Raw genomic sequence first — 16,732 nt, forward strand, 5'->3', positions numbered from 1 at the left:
TTCCACGTTGACAGATCGGTGATTGACAATTAAAATCATATATACATGTAGTCTCCAAATATAGTTTTAAAACCTCCAAGATGATATTGTGAAACGACTTGTAATTATTTCTATTTGAAAATGTATTGTTTTACATAAAACAATAACCTCATCGAATAATAAGCTAATAAGCATCGAATGACGAGCGTTAGTTACCTAAATTTTCTCTGTCCTTTGCAAGTATACAAATGTTTTTATGATGGTGATGCTCTTTTGACATAATGCAGTATCTGAAAGTTTTATAAAATTACCTGTGATAAAAGACAATCGCCTCATTGCAGGAAAAGGGTGATTTCCAGAAGAATCAAAAATGTCCAAACGATACGCTTTCCCTTTAATTTTGTAAATCTTCCTATGAAAGTCCTCAATTGTCGACGTATAATTTTCATCGAACTTGTTATTCAGAAACCGAGAAACAATAGCAGTTTTTCCAACTTTGCTTGAACCAAGAATCACTAGCCGCTTACAATTATTATCCGGTGCGTTTTCGCCTAGCTCTAAAAGCGCCATGGCGATGGGTGCCAAAGGTACAGACGTCCAACACGAGCACTTCGGCGTTTCCGATTGACAAATATGCGTAAGAATGGCTCCAGGTACGACTGCAATATGACAGTGTGTTCGTTATTATAACGAATATGATTATACCTGCTGCTACTGGGTGCTATTGGTTGTTCCTCTATATTGCAGTAAATTTCATATCGTGTTTTTGCTGTGAATATTTGGCAATCATTGGACTCGCATCACAATTATGATTTGAAACATTCGGTTGACCCTTTTATATTGCAGACGTAAAGGTGGTTGCAGGATAGCTTTCTTGACGCCACGAACCTGAAAAGTCCATTTATTGACCCCGTTGCCTCATACTCCCAGCAGCAGCAGTATATATTTATAGTGTCAAATTGCTATTGCATTTAATCTTCTGAAAAGTGTTATAATTAAACAATCATTTCCTAGAATAAAGCCGTTATGTCTTCTCGCTGGAGTTTAGTCGGATGGAATTATTGCAGATAAGTATCATGATAAAAGGTACAAACACGCTATAAATTAAAGTGACACTCTTATTCAAAATAAAAACATACGTGTATACATCAAACATACATTTTGACTAAGAGACCTTTAACTACTTACTAAAAAATGCATTTATGGAAAATATTAATTACTGATAACAAGATTGTGACCATGTATTTAATAGCTTAAAACGCAAAATGTAAAATGATTGGTGAATGCTAAAATATTTACTATGATCTATTATAGTCTGATAAGGTAGAAATACCGTGTTTTATGCACATTTCTATTAAATTAGGCTTGGTGTAACGTGCCGGCTGTATGTTCAATCGGTGTCGTAGAGCTTATATGGATGGCTCTTATATAAATTTTCCTCAGGCTACTTTGCCTTATGACTGAAACAAATGATTAGAAAAATGATTGGTGAGTTAAAACATAATCAACCAAATAATCAGGGTTCAAACATTATGCATTGGTTTATATAAAGTTCAATCACTTTAATGATGAATTGCTTTCTCTTACGGGAGCTTGTTTACTGGCGATGCAAAACTAAACCTTTGTTAGCGCACAGATCGCAATGCTCTGTGGCCAACGCATATGCCAGATTTGAGGCTTACTAGAGTTTCTAGCCACCAGCTCCGTTCACCAGACTAGATCACAATGTTCTTTGTATCAGGCTACTTGAATTGGAACGCTAGATAACTCTATAGATGTCAAGTTTCTGGTGCCTTTTTATACCACAGAAAGTAATGCTCTGTGTTCAATACTAAGCAGCCAGATGGTCAAGAATATCTAATTATTTGCCTTCAAAAGACGATTTCCGGTTTACTGCTTGATGTTACCTCGACGGCGGTCAAACACAGAATAAATCTTTCAGCTGAGCGACGCGCGTATATACTCCCCGGGCGGACGAGTTCATTATTGACATGTGTAAAATGGGTATTTTCCACTTTGCGAAAAACGTGGAGGGAGACAGCTCCATTTTTACTAATAGCCTTTATGAAAACAACTCCCGGTTAATAAATAATGTTTAACATGATTCCTTTAATTATAATTGTCGCTAATGGAGTATTTGTATGGAATAAATAAGTCTGAAATGTAAAACTTACCTTTGAAATACACCACCAGACATTTATCTTTGTAATGCAAATGACCAATTTATAACAAAGGGTGGTAATCGTGCAAATATGCGGTTACGCTACATTGGTATCCTTCATAAGAAGCATTGTTTAGACATGTATTCATACTTTTTGGAATATTAAAACAATATTATTAATTGTGGTAAACCTTATGTGGGAATAAGCGTGCATCCTCCGAAAATCCTCCGTATTGCCTCAGATTTTGCTAAATTAAATTTCGTTGCTACTCAATTGATTTTCTTCCTTAAATAGCAAACCGATAATAAGACAGGATTATTTATACCAGATTAATTAGTGTTCGTTTTTATAAAACAGTTGAAGCTGTGAAGTCAGGTTTCATATTTTCATCCTTGTAAATAATGTATTTAATCTATGTATGTATGTTCAGTGTATGCCCAACCAGGTATCCCATTTTCACTCAAAGAAGTTAGATAAGTACACTCTTAATTATTATGTATACTGGTAATTATTATTATCATTATAATTTTTACTCAATTGTTTTGATGTGTTAACATATTATTACGAAATGACTACTGCATTCAGTGTTTTTCTAAAAGTGATTACTCAGAGGTATGATTGATATGAAAAGTTTGTTACTAAACCACGTGTGTTTTTTCTGTAGTTTAATGTACTTACAATTTCCCCACAAGAAGCAATACCAAACAATTTTGTAAAAAAATAAAATAACCGTCTATGTTTTTTCTGCAATCTGTCTCAAACAGAGCTGTTACACTCGGATTGATAAACAAAATCGTGCAAAAAATCTAAACAGCTTAATATTGTTTATCAACGTACTACAAAGTAGATATCTGAGTTTCAGAGAGATAAGCGGCGCGGCGGAAGTATTTTATATTCTTCAACAAGTATATCAGAACTTTATGAAAGGACACTGCATTGTTAACGCCTCGAACAGGAGAGAACATACGATGTCAAAAAAACAAATCCTTTCCAATGTTAAATCATTATTAAGCGGGTGAAATAATTAAAACAAATCGCACGATTGTTTTAATCGAGTGAACTATAAGAAACATCATAGGCAGAATAACAATTAATTTGCAACACGTAACATGATTGGTAAGATCAGGTCAATTTCAGACTATTACAAGAACTTGTTTCAAAATAAAACACATGACATTATTGGTAAGATCAAATCAATGTCAGACTATTAACGAGAACTTGTTTCATAATATTGCATGATGTTCGTTTGCTATCAAACATCATTGCTGTAGCATTCCTCAATGGATGTATAGTTTTCTAAATAAGAATATACTCAAGCCTATTTTTACCATGACACCTTTTATCCTCGTCTTCTTGAAACAATTCAATGAACACCTCATAATACAGATTGCAGTGTCTAAAATGATTTTTGACTAGGCTTATGCATAATCATTTATATTTCGATCCAATAGAATGTTTAATTTATTGGATTTTAATGATCAAAGCATTAAACGAATCATATGTTTCTTGTCGTTTTTTTCAATAAAGTCAATTGAGTTCAAAATTAATGCATTAAAAACAGGCATCTATCAAGTGTAAATTAAATTGCGAATCTTTAAGCTAATGATACTCTACTTAAAGTAACCATGTCCTCCAATGCTAAAATAAAAAAAAAAAAAATGCAGGCTAGTTCGCCGTTTAAAGACGATATACGTACATAACCATTTAAAGCCTGAACACTAGCATTAAAAACTTCCAAAATGATGTTTTTGAAAGACGAAGTTCCACCAAAATTGCAAGGTTGTAGTAATGCGCATGCAAACCGACTGACGGTGTCCCTAATTCCAAAAGTAGCTTTGAACAAACGTCCAAGTACTATTTCAAAGTTTTCTCAAAACCGTTCCTTTAATTGGTACATATCCTACACATTAGAACGTATATACGAAAGAAACAATGAAAAAACACCAACTCAGCCATTTTCAAAGAAACGAAATAAATGTGTACCAGAATCATATAGATCACACCTTTTATTATTTTTTAGACACAAGGGTGCCTTTTGCCTGCGTGGACGGTAATCATATTTTTCTAACGAAACAATAGAATCTACACGGACATACCTGCATTCGTCTAACATAAAACCAAACGTATAAAGACCTTAACAAATAAACATCCAAACCATAAAGTCGTCAAAATCGGAGGACAAAAACTTGGTAAAAGGTCGCATTCTAATTCTCTTCATTGGAATAGGCAGGCCTTTCTAGCATCTTGTTATTTAGGTCTGATTTATCAAACCCTAAATCTATCAAATGCAAAACAAATGTCCTCCATAAGCTCACTAAACTTGGAATTAGGTCTTAGACCACATGCGTATTAACTTGGAAGTCGCGATAAACGAGTCAGTGCGTCATTAATCTAACGGACTGTACATTATCATCGATAATCAGGCTACTGTCATTGTTTACAGCTTGTATTTATGAGATAATGGATGTGTTACAGTGAATTTTGTCTAATGAAACAACGTGAATTTGAGGCACAGAAATTATACCATGAGGGCGTTGTTGTTAGTATGGGAATGACAACAACGTGTAATGAGAAATAAAAACACGGATACGCATCCATCTTTTAAGTGTTCAGTGCATATAAAATATAATTCGGCTCTACTAGTAATTATATTGAGTAATATTATGTAAACAGTTAGTGCTGGGTTATTGCTTTGATGCTTTCGGATATTACTGAAAACAACAATAATACACTGTTAAGTGGTAGACAGTGTTTCTTTTAACATAACACTGAAATAATATCGTCTACAATTGGTTTGCATTCCTTAACTGCTATTATGGTGAGATACAAAATGGCACTGATTACTTTAAATTTACGTTTGATATTACGTTTCCTAACGCCAATTTGCGTCATATTTAAAAACTGTTTGAAATAATCTTTCATTACTTTTATTTCGATATTAAAAATGATTTTAGTTTTTGTCAGTGTACAGTTGTATCCATTCTTTATAATTGTTATCCGACAAAAGTTATATAGTATCAAATCTAGTAGCTAAATCAGTATGGACATAGGTAAACTTGTTAATATTCAAAATGACAATGAAGCATGTGAAATGCTTTTGATGGTCGGAATGAACAAACAAAGAATGCAGGTCTCAAACTATAGAATTGGGCATGAAGAAGATATATCAACTCAATAATGTTTAAATACTTACTATATACATTGTGTTAAGGCTTTTTAAATCAATTAAAATCAGAACTTTTTTTAAGAATTGGGTTCTAAAACAGTACAAGAACGATATAAGTATTTTTCTTAGAACATCAAGTTCCAGAATATTTTGAGGAAAACAGTTTTTCAAACTTGTTGTTCTCGAACCGGTTATTTAGGCCAATCTGGGGTCACTTGTGTTAGCTAAAAGATTAGCCATCAACTAGAACTTTTGGATTTGAAAGTTGTGTTAAACTTACATCTGGCTGAAATCTATCGAGGAAGAATAAAAACCATTGTGTCTTGACTTAACATTCTTTTGAAATTTGTTCAGTCCATAAAATGTCTAATGAGTATAAGTTTAAGATTAATCCTTGTCCGACGAAATTAAAGTTTAATATAATCAATCACAATTTAACGATAAGGTTAAAATATAACATAACTTTTTTTAATAATTATGTAAAAAAAAATATGATGTTATTGTATTTGAAAAATCTCAAACGTACACCGACGAATGGATAAGATGTATGATACAACAAAAGAGAGCTGTACTGCACAAAAACATATGGATCAACTCGTTGACATCAGACAGAGAATAAAACACGAATCTGTCTTTATAATGATTGTGACCAGCTTTCCATCAGAATTGTATTTATAAAACCAAAAGGAACTTTCGTGTTCTCCGTTCATGCATACATACATGGGTTTCAAGCTTAAGAGCATTGATAATTTTGTGAGTTTGGCTTCTTTCCTTAGGTCAACCTTGAGGCATTATAAATATTGTAAGTGTGAGTGAATTTATATGTCAGATGTATAAATATTTTACTAGGACATTACGAACCCCATAAAATGCAATTTACGGACAATTAGTTTCGGCAGAAATATATATTTTTGCTTCGTTATAGCGGAATAAAGTTAGAACTGGACTTCTGAAGAATATTTCGTAATACCAGAATGACAATTTCGTTCAAACAGAACATTATTCCGTTATGAAAATATAAAAATAGGAATAGTTATATATTTACTTTTTTTATAAGAAAATATAAAAGTATTTCCTTATAACAATAAAACGCTACATGCAGACATCAGAATTTATGTAGATTTACCTCAAACCTTTCTTTAAATTGTTTGTTTTTAAACGGGCTTTCTCGAAAATAATTGCATAATTGCGGGGTTGCATAAGGAAAGCTTCTCATTACCAATTATCTTAAAGCACTAAGTGCCAAAACAATCATAACTGTGTTTAAAGTATCTTCCAATATTCCACAGCAGAACAATAACAATAAACATATTTAAAAATGGCGTTTATAGCATACATAAAATCCACTCAGAGTAGCTGTGTTCCGTGATAAAAATGGATATAGTCTCTAAATGACCACCCTAGATGGTTCGAATCCTTCTGCGTACAAAGTCTATTTGTTTCTGTTGTGTGTAAGTTGTTGTTTTTGTGTGTGATCTTTTGTATCTTTCTAATTTCCTTTTTTTATCATAATATTTATAAAACTAATTCCATGTCTTAACTCATTACCTCGATATTTCTTTTCGATTTGTTATAAAAATCCATTTCATTACATAAAAAACAAAGCTTATGCGCCTTTAAAAATCATTTTGACACCGTCATTAAAAAATATTTTTTCGCTGCGAGCAGGGTTCGAACCTGCGCGGGGAGACCCCATTGGATTTCAAGTCCAACGCCTTAACCACTCGGCCATCACAGCTGCATAGTAAGGACTGAAGGAGACATTTTATTTTTAATAGTTTAATACGTATTTTGACATGTATGATAATAAATAGTGTACAGCAGCCAATTACATCACACGTTGATAATTTGTCCACTGGTCATCTTAAGATTTCTTTAATAAATGAAATTATTTGATTGGTTAGTAGTAAATATTGGACAGATATTGACTAATTAATTAATTCACACAATGGCTGACTTTGATCAAACAATAACATAATAAGAAGTAATGCATGTCATTCGTTATAAAATATCAATATACGTAATTATAGAAGGTAAGGGGTCAACATGAATTGCTGTTATATTGTACCAACGTTATAAGTAATATGAAGTCAGCTGCTGAAATTAGTCAGAAGTCGTCTTCGTGGCAAAAGTTCTTGTCGACATTTGCAGAGGTGCATGTTATATCAGTTAGGTAGGAGACCTAATGTGGTGAAACTATTTGAGACCCGAACTCTTCCTAGATCTGTGTGAGATGTTGGCAGTATATCAGTAGGTGTTACAGTGACGGATGAACACTCCACCTACGCTAGTGCAAGTTAAGTCAGGAAGCTCATTTTGCAAGATCCAGGTCCGTATTTCCAATCTCGCGTGGCCGATTACACTTTCGCTAAAATATGTGCTGTGTTCGTTGCAAAAGTTGATTTGATAGGGCAGGTTGATCCTTTTGAGGGAAAGTTAGACAATATCTGAATTCTGACGAGTCTTGAGGAGCTGGGTATAAGTGTTCCAACTTATATACTTTTTAAGGTACATCAGATTAAGGCAAAACGTTTCCTTTTTTGATTGGAGACTTCTGTTTGTGTCTTGTTTCACGGATTTGGGGATTACTTCTATGGTCGAATATGAGATCAACTTTGCAGATCTCACTCCTTTTAAGGCAGAAGAGGATCCTTCCTGGAATATTTGAAGAGGTTCGTGACCACCTGAATGAGATGCTGCTTGTCGGCACTATTCATGAATCGAAGTCCCCATTTTCATCTAATGTAATCTTGATTCGTAAGAAAGACATCTCGTTTCAGTGTTTTAAAGACGTTCGTCGTTTAAATTATAACAATGTGAAGTAAGCTTTCTCTCTAACACGTATCGATGACACGATTTATTCTTTGTCTGGTTCTTGTTTTTTCATCAAACTTGACCTCCGCAGATGGTATTGACAATGTGCCATGAAGGAGCCTGATCAGCCTAGGAGTGCCAACGTGTCTGATCTACCTAGTCGACATTATCATTTTCATCCATACCTTACAAACCCATTTACAGAGGCTCTGTTCTGTTTTCAGTCGACTAGAATTAGAAGAGTTGAAGATGAAGCTCAGCATGTTGTTAGTGAGTCGTGTGTAGACACTGACCCATACACTATTGTTGCACTTAGATATTGGAAGGTTCCGACGAACATCAGTGATCTTCAAAGCTTTCTTTGGTTCGCCAGCTAGTACCGGCGTTTCCTTCACAATTTTGCACACCACAAAACATTCGTATTGTATATTACGACTAAAACAAAATCTGACTGCAAACATACATATTCATTGGTAATTATTTATAATTGAAATGAAGGAGAACTGCAACTATGTGCTGTTTAAAAGAACATAGGAATGCCAAAAAATAAGATTATAGTTTGACACTCCAAAATACCATTTTGCTGCTACTTAGAATAAAATGATGATTCAATTATAACAATAAAGGACGATCAAGAGAATCTTAATATGCATTTCTCACTGTAAAGAAAGGTCTGCATAAGAAGCCAATCACAGTGCATGAGCAGAAAATATCGTCAAAAAGAATGATTATGTGAACACCTTTAAAACACGACTGTTCTACATTACATGAAGAAATAATGTAGGAAGCTTATTAGTATTTGTGATATGTTGTTCAACATGTTATTATTCAAGACCTCCATGTCTGTCTTCGTTATGCTAAACAGAGTGTGTGTTTTCAGTACACACTTCTGACATCTTCATATGATATTTAGGATAGGAACAAAAAAGCTATAAACCTGCGGGAATTCAGTCTAAGTATTTGGATTTTGGCTAACTAAAAATTTACCTATGGAACAAACAGTTATATAGGAAACATTTAAAATGTTACCATAAACAACAGCGTAACAAATTAACAACAAGAAGTCGAATATGTAGAGAGAAAAAACTTTCATACACTGCAACCGTTTCAAAAGATATATGTTTGCTACAAATATTTAGAAGTTAACATTTTGGGTATATATTAGCAAACACATATAATAAATACAACCTACATTTTCAGCCAATGGAATTGCAGATAGGCAATCATTAAGTACTGGACTCATTCATTAAGAATTTCAATTTTCGCGGATGTTCAGTGGTCCGCCTACCGCCACTCGTCCGATACAAACTCTCTGCGCCATATTTTGCGTTGTCAATGTATCAGCCATTGAAATTGTATTCTAAGTAAGTAAGATGATCTGAAGTATTTCCTTACTGAATAAGAAGAGCTCGTTCGCTACGCACATTTCGCCAATTCTTATTCATTACGAATTCACTTCATGCCACCTAACTATTACTTTATAGTTTGAATGTAGAAATAATAGAATGCAAAATACCGTTACAAGCCAGGTATTCGAAAATTCAAAATCAACCAAGTTAAGAGGTTCAATGCAAGGGCCCAAATGACAATAAACTAGATACACAAAATAACTTATTTTTACCTTTAATGTTCTGTTGATGCAATATGATTTTTATTATTCCATTGATTCAAGAATAAGATTTTTGCACGACAGATCAATAAATGAAAAGCCAAACAAAATATAATATGCTCCGCATGTTTGCTTTAAAACATTCAAAATGACATTTTCAGAAACGATTTTTATGTTTCATATTTAAAAAAGGTAGTTTTACATGAAACCTACACCCGATCATACCTTACCTGTTTTTAATTTGAAAAGACACGGCGTCTGCGTAGACACATCCTGTTAAGAGTAGCAAGTATGATTCAAGAATTTACACGGAATGACGTGTGTTAGTAACCTAAATGCTCTCTGTCTTATGCAATCATTCAATGTGTTTACCATGGTGATGCACTTTTGAGATTATGGTGATACTGAAAGTAATAAGAAATTACCTGTGATAAAAGACAATCGCCTTATTGCAGGAAAAGGGTGATTTCCAGAGGAATCCAAGATGTCCAAACGATACGCTTTCCCTTTTATTTTGTAAATCTTCCTATGAAAGTCCTCAATTGTCGGAGTATACTTTTCATCGAACTTATAATTCAGAAACCGAGACACAATAGCAGTTTTTCCAACTTTTCTAGAACCAAGAATCACTAGCCGCCTGCAATTCTCGTGCGGTGCGTTTTCGCCTTGCTCTAAAAGCTCCATGCCGAATTGTCGTCTGCGTAAGAGTGGCTCCAGGTTCGACTGCAAAACGACAGTGTGTTCATCAATGTTATGAAAATGTTTATCCCTGCTGCGAGCGGATGCTACGGAATAATCCTCCTCATTGCAGAAAATGTATCATTTCTCTCTCTAGTAACCCGACTGCGACTTCTACACTCGCATCAAAGTAATCATTTGTAGGTTTTGGCAGGATAGCTTTCCTGACGAGAAGAACCGGAAATGGACTTTCGCAGCAGATTGCTCAAGCTCCGTTTTTAAAGAAAAGTTGAATCCGAAAACTGTACGGTTTGTCGACCCCGTTGCCTCATTCTTCTAGCAGCAAAATATAGTTCAATGTTATTGAGGTCGATGTGATTTTATTGTATACTTGTGTGTTTGTTTGTTTGTAAAATGTGGAAATTTTATTTTTAACAAAAATACAATGAAATTAATGTATTTTGCCACTTTATTTAGTAATATTTTTTCCAACCAGAAGCAATACCATACCATTTGGTATTTTTATCCGTCCAAATATTCCTTAGATTAATATTAAACGTAGGTATTACAAACGGATTGATCAACAGAAATCTTGCAATGTTTACATTTTAGCAACGCAAAAACAAAGTAGACATAAAAGTTTCAGAGCGATAAGAGGCGGGACGGAAGAATTTCACGTATCTAACAAGTATGCTTCCCGCTGGCAAACGCTTCAAATAGGAGGGAACATACAATGTCAGAAACCTACAAGCGTTATTGTGTTTTATTTTGATCTTAAACCATATATACACAAAGTTAACCTTAGGTGTGTAGTTTTCTTTAATTACTTGAATTGCTTTACATGCATTAGAAAATTCGTATGTTTGATCAATACTAAGCGAATAACAATAATAAAACAAATTGTTTAAATCGTTAAGTCGATTTAACTGAATGAAATATCAGAGGCATAATTTCAAAATAAACAATGATTAGACACAGTTTTATTGGTTAGATCATTGTCATAACCAATAACTAGAACGTGTTTTATAATATCCCATGCTGTTTGTTTCTTTTAATCATCGTTGCTAACACATTCCTCGATTGATGTATGGTATTTTATGCAATATTTATTTCAACCCTGGACACCTTAAAGTATTGAAAAATATTAACGGAGGTCAATTTCTTATATCTGTATACAACTTTCAGTGTCTCCCTTTCGTAACCATTTCTTGAATGCTAAAATATGTGCAAGCTAGTTCGTTGTTGAAAGAGCGATAACAAGGCAAAATACTGTTCGAAATACAGTGATTGATTAATTATTTGAGTTTAAAGACACAAACATACCTTTTGTTTTCGAGGACGGTAATAATTTCTAACAAAACAATGAAATCGACACGACTACATTGGAATAATATAAATCCAATTGTAAAAACCCCTTACCAAATTAACATCCAAACCATTAATTCTTCAGGATCGGAGGACGACAACTTGGTTAAACGTCGCATTGTAATTATTTCTAGTGGAATACGTTGGCCTTTTTAGCTTCTTAAATAATTAAGGTCTGGTTTAACAAACCTCACAGCTATTAATTGGAAAACAAATGTTCTCCTCAAGCTCATTACACTTGGAAATTACGAACCATTGGCGTCTTAGACCACATGCGTATTAACTTGGAAGTCGCGACAACAACTAGTCTAACAACCTGCATATTCTCTTCGATAATTCGGCTTCTGTCAGCGTTCACAGCTTGTTTTTAGGAAATAATAATAATGTGTAACCGTGTTTTGTTATCTACTATAACAACGTCAATTGGAGCTCTAGGTCACAGGTATCATACTACGAGTGCGCTTTTGCAAGTATGGCAACTACATACCATGCTTAATGAGAAAACAAAAACTCGGAAATGCATCTACCATTTAAAGGTGTTTATTGCATATACAATATAATTCGGTCAAACGAGTATTTATCAAAACACCAATAATACACAGTAAACTAAAGCTTGTAGCTTGTAATACACTAGTATATATTATGATACTACAGAATAATTTGAAAATGTACAAATAATTTGTCATATTTCAGCGACTTCTAAGAATAATCCTTGTCCGACGAAACTAAAGTCTAACATTATGAAACACCATTTAAAGATAAGATAACAATATTACATAACGCGTTTGAGTAATTTTGTAAACAAAAATATGATATTATTGTACTAGATAGATCTAAAATGAACACCGACGAAAGGACAATATATATGAAACGACAAGATAGAAATGCCAAATACACATGGATCAAGTCAATCACACCAGACAGAGAAATAACATCTATCTATCATTATAGTGTGACCAGGTTTTCATCAGAATTTGTTAGCATCTTTTCATCTTAATAGTCAATGGGTGAATGACTGAACCAGTCAAAATCCTATGACAATGATATCCTGTGATTTCAAACCAGAAAAATGTCACATTACTGCAGAGCACTGATAAAATAAGACATCTTAATAATTACAATGTATTTTATATTGTCATTTTATATAAATTAAATTTACATATGGCGCTTGAATCGATATTGTGCGTCCATCTGTATTGACTTTAGTAGCTAATGGCAAATTTACCCCCAAGGGAGGTAACTCATATATAATTTTTCAAGTTTTAAAAGAGTTCGTGAACTTATGGTTATTCCTTGAACTTTTCTCGCAGTGGTTTGAACATAGACTATAACCATGGAAATGACATGTGGAATTTAAAGTTGAAGTTGATGACGTTATGCCCGTACATTATCCCGTATCATATTTATATAATATCTGTGTTGTAACAATGGTTATAAACGTAACTATACCTCCAATTAAACCAATGGCCTTAGACCTAAGTTAATTTTCGTGTTCTTCGTACATGCATACATGGATATCATGTTTAAGACAATTGTTTTTTTCTGTAGATTTAGCTGATTTCCATTAGTCAAACTTCAGGCTCAAATTTACCTCAAATCTTTATAATAATAGTTTTCCTACTGCGGGCAAAATTTTACTTGTTTTGTCGTGTGTTTGTTCTTGTTTTTAGTGTGTTTTGTACCTTTCTAATTTAATTCTGTATCATTTCTAAAACTAATTTCATGTCTTAACTCATCAATTCGATATTTATTTTCGATTTGTTCAGAAAATCTTTTATTTTCAATGCATAACAATTCAAAGCTTATCCGCCTTTCAAAAGACATTTTGACAGTTTCATAAATAAAAGACTTTCGCTGCGAGCAAGGTTCGAACCTGAGCGGAGAGACGCCATTGGTTTTCGAACTACAACGCCGTAACCACTCAGCCATCACAGCTGTAAATATAAAATAATGGAAACACAACAGTTTTAATAATTTTATTCTTGATCATTTTGCCTTTTCATTTTCCAGATAATAAATAGTGTACAGCAGCCAATTTATACCACACGTTGATCATTTGTCCACTGGTCATCTTAAGACTTGTTTACTTATTGAAATTACTTGACTGCTAAGTAAAAATCATCATACAGATATTGACCAATCAATTCACTAATTGGCTTACTTTTGTTAAACAAAAGACCTAATAAGTATGATTCCATGTCATTCGTTATAATTATCAAAATAAAATTATTTAAGAAGGTTAGGTGTAAAATGGTTGCTAATTGTACCAACATTATTAGTCATGTGAAGTCAGCTGCTGATATTAGTCAGATGTCACCTAAGTGGCAAAACATCTTGTCGACATTTTCAAAGGCATGTAATATCAGTTGGGTAGGAGTCCAAATGTGATGAAACTATTTAAGACCCTTACTGTTGATGTTTGCTATGTTGGCAGTATGACAATTGGTGTTACAGAGACGGACGAACACTCCACTTATTTGAATGGTTGCCCTAGGCTAGTACAAGTTAAGTCAAGATGCTCATTTTGCAGGATTCCGGTTCGTATTTCGAACATGACCGCGCGACCGATTACACTTTTGCCAAAATATGCTGTATTCATTGCAAAAAGTGGACGTGCCGCTCTAAAAACGCCATGCCGACGGGCGCCGGATGTAAAACCATCTCGGCGTTTTCAAGTTGTCGTCTGTGTGAGAGTGGTTCCATGTACGGCTGCAAAATGGCAGTGTGTTAACTATTGTAACGGAAATATTTATCCCTGCTGTAACCGGATGCTATTGAGTATTCCTCCTCATTGTAAAATATGAATCATTTCCTTTGTTGGTAAAGCTATGGCGATCTTCACCCTCGCATCATAGTTATCATTTGTAAAATATGGTTGACCCTCTTATATTGCAGACATAAACGTGTTGACAGGATAGCTTTCCTGGCGCGACGAACCGGAAATGGACGTTCGCAGTAGAATGCTCATGTTCACGTAGTTAAAGCAACGTTCAATAAGAGAACTGATCGTTTTATTGACCCGGTTGCTTCAGACCTCCAGCAGCAAAATATATTTGTAAGTGTCAAATAACTATTGCATATTATCTTGTAAGCAGTTTTTATAATTTAACAATCACTTTATCATTCCTTGTATTAAGCTCTTATTTCTTCTCGCTGGAGTCTAATTAGATGAAACTCTGCTGATAATTTGCATGATAAAAGTACGAACACGCTACCACTTTAAGAAACAGAAGATTGGAGCGTGAGTGCCATAAAAGGAAAATCCATAGTTATTTTCTCAGAATCGCTTAAGGAAATTTTGTTGCGACTGAAACGACTTTCTTCTTTGGAATAATGATCCGATAATTAGACAGGCAAATAAGTCCCAGCACCGGCAAAAACTATTATTTTCGATAAAAAGGTTCGAATTGTGATTTCAAGTTAAGGTTTCTTTTTAATTTTCACTTCCTAACTAATGTTGTATATATCTAAACAAGCACTATATTGACAGACCTTTAATTGTTCGACCGCTGTTGATATACTAGGTAAATTTTATCTTTCTGAAGAAACTTCCAAAACATGTGAAGTATGAAATGGTTATTATCTCATGTATGTAATAATGTAAATTTGTAATGTTCTAGAGCCCGATGCGATGTTTTTGTATACTTGTGAGTTTGGGTATGGAGCATTATTTGATTAGCATTATATTGAACTGACGACTTCATTTCACTAAAAGTGATCACTTAGCGGTATGAACAACATCAAACCATTTTTTAAAAAAAAACATTAATATCGAAATATTGTTTTAATAGCAATACAATAACATCAATGTATTCCATATCGTTTAATTTAGTAATATTTTCCAACCGGAAGCATTACCACAGAATATTGTATTTTGTATCCGTCTTTATATTACGTAAATCAATTTCAAACGAAACTGCGGAATGATAAACAGAAATCGTGCAAAGATCTAAACAACTGGATATTGTTTGCATTTCACCAACGTACAACAAAGAAGATATCTAAGCTTCAAAGCGATAAGAGGCGGGGCGGAAGAGTTCATTTTTTATGTATCTTAACAAGCATGTAAGCTCATTGCATTTTTAAAGCTTCGAACAGGAGAAAACATACAATATCAGAAACCTAACCCTTGATATTTTGTTTTATGTTGATCTTAAAACACACATGACTACCAATAAACAGTTTCGCCTCTTTCCACATACTACTTTCATCGACTTGGGCTTAAACGTATTTACACAAAGTAAACCTTCTGTGGGAAGTTCTCTTCTATTACTTTAAGTACGTTACATGCATTTGAAAATTCGCCAATGTTAAATCAATAGTAAGCGGATGACATAAATAAAACAAGTCGTACGACTGTTTTAACCGGTTGAACTGTGTGAAACATTAGATGCATACTTAAAAAAATACAGCAATGGAAAAAGTAACACATGCAGTTTATTTCCTATTTAACATCTTTCCAAATCATTCCTTGATAGTTCAGAATCTTGTAAAATGTCGGCTTTTTTAGGATGCAATACAATTAGTGGCAATACATCAAAGATTCAATGTCTATTATTTACAAGTCAAGACAATATTTAATTGGTGTATACAGACACATATACAAACGATGTTTGGCTTCCTACTTTATCCAATGTCTATTTCATCCCTGGACACCTTCAAGCTCGTACTTTGGAAATAAATTACGGTGGTAAAATTGCTATCCCTGTATACAGCTTTCAGTGTCTAAAACAACATGACGCAGATGATACTCTCAATTACGTCACCATTTCCTACAATGCTAAAACTGTTTGCATGCTAGTTAGATGTTAAAAGGGCGATGGCATGGCGAAATACTGCTGTTTAGAATGCAGTCATATTAAAATTGAAATGTGTATTTAAGTTTATGTAAGTATAAGTAAGTATAACACAAATATGTCTTTTGATTACGGGGACGGTAATCATGTCTTGCAAACATTA

The 16,732-nt window shown here is 33.8% G+C and overlaps 1 protein-coding gene and 1 non-coding gene across 2 annotated transcripts in view; both read right to left on the minus strand.

The window, feature by feature from the left end:
- LOC128225162 (GTP-binding protein Rhes-like) overlaps window positions 1-10,942 on the minus strand; it is a 149,862-nt gene extending 138,920 nt beyond the window's left edge. The window contains exon 1 of the mRNA XM_052935209.1: window positions 10,156-10,942. Within this exon, the coding sequence (XP_052791169.1) occupies window positions 10,156-10,414 (259 nt within the window). The 5' untranslated portion in view covers window positions 10,415-10,942. The remainder of the gene's footprint in view (window positions 1-10,155) is intronic.
- Window positions 6,964-7,045, minus strand: Trnas-uga (transfer RNA serine (anticodon UGA)). The gene has a single exon. It is a non-coding gene; the product is annotated as a tRNA-Ser (tRNA).
- Window positions 10,943-16,732: the final 5,790 nt, after the last annotated feature.

The sequence above is a fragment of the Mya arenaria genome, chromosome 2, assembly GCF_026914265.1.
Source record: "Mya arenaria isolate MELC-2E11 chromosome 2, ASM2691426v1".
In the NCBI taxonomy this organism is placed as follows: Eukaryota; Metazoa; Mollusca; class Bivalvia; order Myida; family Myidae; genus Mya; species Mya arenaria.